Genomic DNA, 7,017 nt, shown 5'->3' with positions numbered 1-7,017 from the left:
CCCCCACCACCCCCCACCATTCCTAGTTCAATTAGCCTGTTTATTTCTAAAACCCACCACCTGCGCTCCGCCCCCCCCCAGATGTGCTGGGGGGAGGCCCGAGCGGCGAAGGCGGGGCGTAGCACATTCTTTTGCTGGAAAAGGAGGCCATTAACAAGGGCGGAGGACCAAATTTGAGGAAGAAAGATGAGTTCAGTTTTAGGACTGAAATTCAGGTTTGGTTCTAGAGTGGTGCACTGTGGAGACATCAGCAGCTACTAACAGCTATGAGGACTCAAGATGGCCCGTGGCATGGAGTGTAGGCTGCAGAACGGGCTCAGGGCTGTGAAGGTCTGCTCCGAGCATGGAGAGCCCGGAAGCATGGTGACATGAGCAGTATCCTAACTGTGAGTTCTGAGAAGCAGGTGGCCAAAGTGCAGCAAAGGAATGTGTGCTAATAGGAGGACAGCAAAGTGTCCGTAGAATGTGATAATGAGACTCCTTGACCTTGGGGAGAGTTGTTTCCATGGACTGATCAAGAGGCAGAAGTCAGAAGTTTAAATATATTTTTAATTATCTGCTAAGCCTGTTATCCAATGCTACCAATTCTGTCTACTGATATGGATGATTAAGAGTTAATATATAACAGCATCTACCAACATCAGTTTTCTGGTTTAGAGAGTTATGTAAGATGTTATCACTGGGGGGAGCTGGGTGAAAGGGACACAGGGACTCTCGGTACTATTTTTGCAGCTTCTTATGAATATTCCAGAATACAAAGTGTTTTTTTTAAAGAGTGAATAGGGTGAGGCATTTCCAAACACTCACACTCAGCCCCACATGGGCTTCTGCGTTCTCACTGCTCACAGACCCAGACACACTCCCTGCCCCCAAAGGGCAGCCGCGTCCCCTTTCGCTCTCCCTGAACTCGGGCGGGTAGAGGGTGAACATTGCAGACTATAACAGGATGGGGGGCACTGGCCCCTAACCTTGGACCTGGTGTCCAGCCTCTGTGGGGGCCTCCCTGGTCTCCCCTGTGAGATCTGGGGGATTTCGGTGAGAGAGTGTGATCGCTTCCCTTCCTTCCACATTATGCAGGGTCAGGACCACTAACCAGGGATCTGCTTTCTGTCCCTTTGCCTTTCAGGATGCTTCCATCGCACACAGATTCCACGTGATGAGAGAGAAACACCCTGAAAAATTCAACAGCAGGTAAGAGGGCCCAGCGGGTGTAGCCGGGGCTGCACTGCCCACCTGCCCTGCCTACGCGGCCACCGGTCCCAGGCCTCCACCTGCTCTCACCGAAATGTTCTCGGGGCCCGGCTGCCCAGCGCTTTTCCTGCCACGTTGCCGGAAGGAGGGCTTCCATTTCCAAGAAGAAAGCAATGTCAGAAACCTGTCGCAGTCTGGTGGCCTTTCCCCTCTTAGAGGGTGGTGTGCAGAGGGAGGGCCTGGGGCCAGGAGGGAGGGCGTGGTGCGCCCGCTTTGGGGAGTCGGGGTCTGCGCTTGACTAACTGGATCCCCCTCGTGGGGCGCGCCGCTTTCTCAAAACCAACTGCTCCCAGCCCCAGTCCCTTGACTCCTCGGGTGAGGGGCTGGCAGGGGTCAGAGGCCTCAGCTTTCCCTCGTTGCAAAGAGGAGGGGGTGGCGGCTCGCGTCCCGGGCCGAGAGGGCCGAGAGGGCGGCGCCTCCGCCTCCGCCTTCCCTGCCGGCAGAGGGCAGCAGAGGGAGGCCCTGCAGAGGCGGGGAGCCCACCCGAGCCCAGCCTCAGCCCGCGCACCTGGGAAGGCAGGCTGTGAGGTCCAAAAACCAAGCAGAAGAGAAAACCAGATCATTTGCAAAGTCAAACCATTCTGCCGGCGGGTAGCATATGGCCACCCTGGGATTGCTCAGTTACCTTTCTCCCTTCCTCCTTGTTCTCTTCTTGGTGGTTAATTTGCATTCTTTCTCTTTCCTTTTTGTTGGACCTTATCTAAGTGACCACTTGATCCCACCCCACCCTCAGGCAGGTGGGGAGGAGAAGGGGTATTAATTTGGGCTCAGTTTGAGTCTAAGAGACTTGACTTTATTTAGCCCACCAAGCAGCAGTCCAGTGTTACCCACACAACGTTCATTGAAAGCCAGGCACTCCCACAGACCTCCATCATTTTCATCCCTCCTCGTTTCCCCGGACCCCGTGGCTGGGAGGTTAACCAAGAATCAGAAAGTCTTTTTCGGGATCAGAAACTGAACATAATGAAGCTACTTTGACTTAAGGAGAAGTGATCTGTGGAGTCTCAATAGCTGAGCTAACCTTATTCGAATGTACTTTCTCTCACACACACCAAGGCAGTTCACAGAACACTATTAACATGTATATTTTCAGCCCCTACTCCTATTATAGTCACAAACTTACAGATCAGCTGATGCTCTTCTCACAATCTTTTTCACTCTAATATATACACCCAAAAAAAATCACTTTAAAAAAATACTTCTCTTCCATCCATTCCAGACTTTTAAGGTCCTCTTTTTACACAGATACCATTATGCGTACTCATGCATACATGCTTGATAAGATGCCAAGTGTTTGTGAAATCCATGAGGGGTTCTGTTCATTCATTCAATGAATGTATCTTTTGAAAACAGTACCAGGCACTGTTGTATGGGTGTTTTGGATAGACATGTGTAGGGGGCTCACAGTGCAGGTGTGGAGACAGACTGGAAAGCAGCATTGCAGAGTGATCTGTGTTAAACGATACGAATCAAGGTGACATAAAGCAATGGCATGGAATTTGATGTGGAGGGTCTTCCAACTAGAGAGATGCCTGAACCAAGACACAGAAAACAAGTAACTACTTTCCAGGTTGACAGAAAGAGAAGGTCAACCCAGCGAGAAGGAACCAAATGTACCAAAAGATCCAAAGGAGTGATGGAAAACGGCCTGCTTGGGCAAGTGCAAGCTATTCAGTGTGGTCTGGTCTCCTTTAGTGGAAAGAAGCAAAACCTCCGCAGTTTGCAGAGAGCAAGGAAGCAGAAGAAGGGAAGAATTTCTCCATACTGCAAAAATCAATAGGTCCACATATGACATAAATAGAGCAATCATCAATTATCCACGTGATTAAGTACAGTTAGAAAGATACCTCTGTCAGAAAAAAAGTTGTAACTTCATTTCAACCCAAGTATGAACAGTTTCACTGTGATCTGAATGACTGCTTTTCCTCCCCACTTCCCAGTTTCCATCAACAAGACTACTCTTTGCAGTTAGGTGTGTACCTTACTCTTCACCTGGTTGAGGTCAAAGTCATGTGGTCACCTAAGGAGGCCAGACACAGGGATTTGCATGTAAATCCATGTGGCTACTAACAAGTGAAGACGTAGTGGCGTAGAGGTAGGCCCTGTTTCACAAGGTCCCAGAACACTTGCTATTAAGAACTTTGAGTCCATGCTGCTTCTACCCTGCCTGCTTGCTCATGTTGAAAATACCCAGGAATGCACAGTTTGTCCACTGAGAGGCAGGCGAGCAGCCATGTTTTTCCAGGATTCCTTATTTAGCTTTGGAGATGGTTTTAAATAGGCAGGTGGTTGTTGCCATGGTTACCCCATTACACCAGCAGCTAAATTTAGGAAGGGCCACAAGGGATAGGAAGAAAGCTTGATACGGGGATTTGGAAATGTAAATGATATTATCAAACAAGGCTTCAGTTTTACTCAGCTAAACTTAGGTTTTCCGAAGAGTAGTCACTGCTTGGCTGGATGCCCTTACTGTTAATGCCTGGGACTAGGCCCTCAGGGATAACCCTGAGGTTAAATCTAGGGAGTTGTAACTGTTTTGTTTTGCTTTGTTTTGAACAAGCAAATGTGACTAGTCGGGGCTAGAATTTATCAGGAAACTTGAATCTTTTGCGTTGCTCATTCGGTTTTCTGGGCTATTCTAACAAGAATTCTTAACCTAGGTACAAGGGCTGCAGGAGGTCTGAAGACACTTTGGAATTGTATGTAAGATATTGAGTACATTTTTCTGGAGAGAATGTCCGTAACTACCAGAAGGTTCTTGAAGGGACCCATGACCGCTCAAACTGTTAAAAGTAACAGTTCTGAGCCCTCTTTGAGTCCTAAGAGGCATCAAATTATGACTCAGCTGTTGGGGTTTCAGGAAATTCTTCCCCCAGTGGCCTCTCGACATAGGTTGTTTGTTGGCAAGGAAGGTGGTTGGTTGCACACAACTGGTGTTCCCTGTGGAATCGTTTTGTTCATGGAGTAAGAACCAGGCCCAAGGATGCTGGATGATGAGCCAGGTGTGATGTCAAGTATTAGAAGACCTTTAATGGCAGGGATAGGGCTATATTGAGTTCCTTCTGCTTCCTAATCATTAACAGGCTGATTACTAATTGCTAACTTAGGAATGTTATGAAATTTATCATCTCATTGTTGGCATAAACAAAAGAGAGATTTAATTCACCTGAGATTATATAATGTGTTAGAAGGTATTCTAGGACACAAGGGTAATTAAGACATGGTTCCTGCCTTCAAGGAATTCATAGTCTAGCAAAGAAAAAATAAGCCTCAAATATTTTTTACAAAATGATTTTCACATACAAAAAGGCTACATGTTGTAGGTCATAGAGTATACAGGAAGCTGTATAGTATAAGACACTTATTCATGGTCGTATCCTAACATCACTTGTAAATGAATTGTTTAGAGTGCAGAAATTGTGTTGTAAGGGAACCAAACTAAGAACTGTTGTTTTTTGAGCTCCTACTACATGCCAGGTGATAAACTAGTTATTTTAAATACATTAGAATATTTGAATCCCCAAACTGCCCTACAAGGTAAATACTAACATTCCCATTTTACAGATAACGGAACTGAGGCTGGGAGAAGCCAAGTCACCCGGCCGAGGTCATACATCTTTTTAAGCAGTGGGGCTGATCTGATTTAAGCTAGCTTCTAATTCTAGAGTTCAAACTCTGTTTTCTGCACTTGCTATCTTCCATGGATTGCATCAAGCAAACACCAATTGTATATTAAACATTCTGGTGGGTACTTGATACATGATCCCACCCAGTGCTTGCAATGACATGCAAGGGTAAATGCTACTGTCCCCATTTTAGAGATGAAGAAATTGAGGCTGAGGAAGGTGGAGGTATTATCAGTTGGATCCACTTTTATGGATGGTCTCCATGTGGAAGTGCCTGCTGAGTTCCAGAGAGGGACCGCAGCTATCCCACCACTCTTACCTTGTGCGGTGGGACTCTTCTCCCTATCTCAGTGTCCACAGCAAGGAGCACGACTGACTACATGACTTGCGTGGCCCAGTGCAAAGTGAAGTGTGGGGCACCTTGCTCAAAAATCATTAAGAATTTCAAGTCAGTGACAGCAGAGCATTAAACCAACCACAGGGCCCTTTCCCTTACGGCTATACAGATCTCACAGCTATGAACTGGTCTGATCAAGGAGAGAGGAGATCAAAAAATGAAGACACATTTGCCAGGGCTCACAGAGTGGGGAGTTGGCAATAAAGGTAAAAGGATGGAGGAAAGAGGGTTTCCGTTAGGGGAGGAGGGGGACGGATTATCAGTCCCTCAAACAGGCGGTAGTCAGAATTGGCAGAGGAGCCAGCAGTGTCTTCCAGGTATCCAAGAACCAGTCCCCTACAAAGTTTCTGGACTCACTCTCTGTGAAGCATTTTGTATGTATGGGACAGATACATATAAGCTACCTAATTCCGATGTCACTGTCAGTGAGTATCCAGAAAGAGAAGTCTAACTATGGAATTTTTTCACTGTTGCTCAGAAACTCAGAGCACTTGAGGAATGTGGTGTTCCAAACCTGCTGAGTGCCATCCACTTGAATATGTCCCTCAGCAGTTTAGGCTGAAGCAAGATATTTCCTGTTAGGTCCTTGAAAGGGACCGAAAACAGAGCTTCATTCCTACCAGAAGCTGACCACCTTTCCCAAAAGCCCTTGAGTAATGAGCGGGCTGTGGAGTGTTCACTTTCTTGGAGCCAGGCCCGTGGAGTAGCTGATGAGGGGTTCCCCAGAAGCCCTAATGAAGCCTGAGTCCTGAAGAGGCTGGCAATACATCTTGCAAATAACTAAGCCCTTAATAGGTATTTATAGAATGAGGCAGCAGGGTATAGTCTAAGTTGGCATCAGAACTTAGCCCTGCCACTTACTAGCTATGTGACCTTGGGCAAGTTACTTAATCTCGTTAATCCTTTGCTTCCTCCCCTGAATCTTACACGGTTGCTATAAGTATTTAATGAGATAATGTGTAAGTGCATGGCACATAGTAGGTTCTTAGTCGTTGTTGCATATTATTGAATGACAGGCACGAGGAAAGCATTGCCTTAAATTTGCCAGTAAGGCATTGACAATAAAAGGCTTTTCTGGTAGAGTGGCAAGTGGGATTCAGTTATAGAGTCTTTGCTTCATTGACATGGCCCTTGACCTGAAAAGTTGGAGGACAGCTAAAAGTTGGAGGAGACTCCAGCTGTGATACATTGAATCTGTCCAGATCCTCTTAGGGGGCGGGAAGATGGCACCAATTAGCCAGGATTGGATTGGATTCTACAGACTGGAGCTGTAGAAAAAATTCCCTTCATTGGCTCCATGGGTGTCCAAGAGGCAGAGATTCGGGGTCTGAAGACCAGGGAGTTTAAGTCCAAATGCCAGTTTCAGGCAAGAGGCAGGATCGAGGTAGGGGTCACAGACCCCTGTTGACATTATAACTGGAGGAACAGGGTGGGAGTGAGTAAGAGGGAGTTGCAGGACAGGTGCCATGCGCTGCATGGAAAATCTGGGCTTACCAGCTGGGGCCATGGAGTGCACAGTTGGTGGGTAGGCGGGTGGCCCAGGGCAGTCAGACACTGGAGGTGTGATTCCCCTTCCTTCGCTGATGCTCACTCTCCCCTCACCCTCCGAGCATCTCTTCTCCCACTTTAGATGGACACAGAGATGTTCTGTGGGAGGCAAAGTAGAAGCCAGCCGAGCTCAAGCCATACAATTCTGGAAGCAAAAAGGCCTCCTCTCTTGAATACCTGTAGCGCGCTCTGCAA

The 7,017-nt window shown here is 47.3% G+C and overlaps 1 protein-coding gene across 16 annotated transcripts in view; it reads left to right on the top strand.

The window, feature by feature from the left end:
- The window catches only part of DGKG (diacylglycerol kinase gamma), a 230,942-nt gene that overhangs the window by 134,686 nt on the left and 89,239 nt on the right, over nt 1-7,017 (top strand). For all 16 annotated transcript variants that reach the window (XR_003006270.1, XM_024767827.1, XM_024767898.1 and 13 more), the window contains one exon: nt 1,127-1,191. Coding sequence is in view for 15 of the 16 variants with exons in the window: in XM_024767827.1 (XP_024623595.1) it covers nt 1,127-1,191 (65 nt within the window). In the remaining variant the exon portion in view is untranslated. The remainder of the gene's footprint in view (nt 1-1,126; nt 1,192-7,017) is intronic.

Source organism: Neophocaena asiaeorientalis, unplaced genomic scaffold (assembly GCF_003031525.2).
Source record: "Neophocaena asiaeorientalis asiaeorientalis breed wild unplaced genomic scaffold, Neophocaena_asiaeorientalis_V1.1 scaffold225, whole genome shotgun sequence".
Lineage (NCBI taxonomy): Eukaryota > Metazoa > Chordata > Mammalia > Artiodactyla > Phocoenidae > Neophocaena > Neophocaena asiaeorientalis.
Note: the sequence above shows the minus strand (reverse complement) of the source record. Positions and strands in the feature narration are given on the sequence as shown.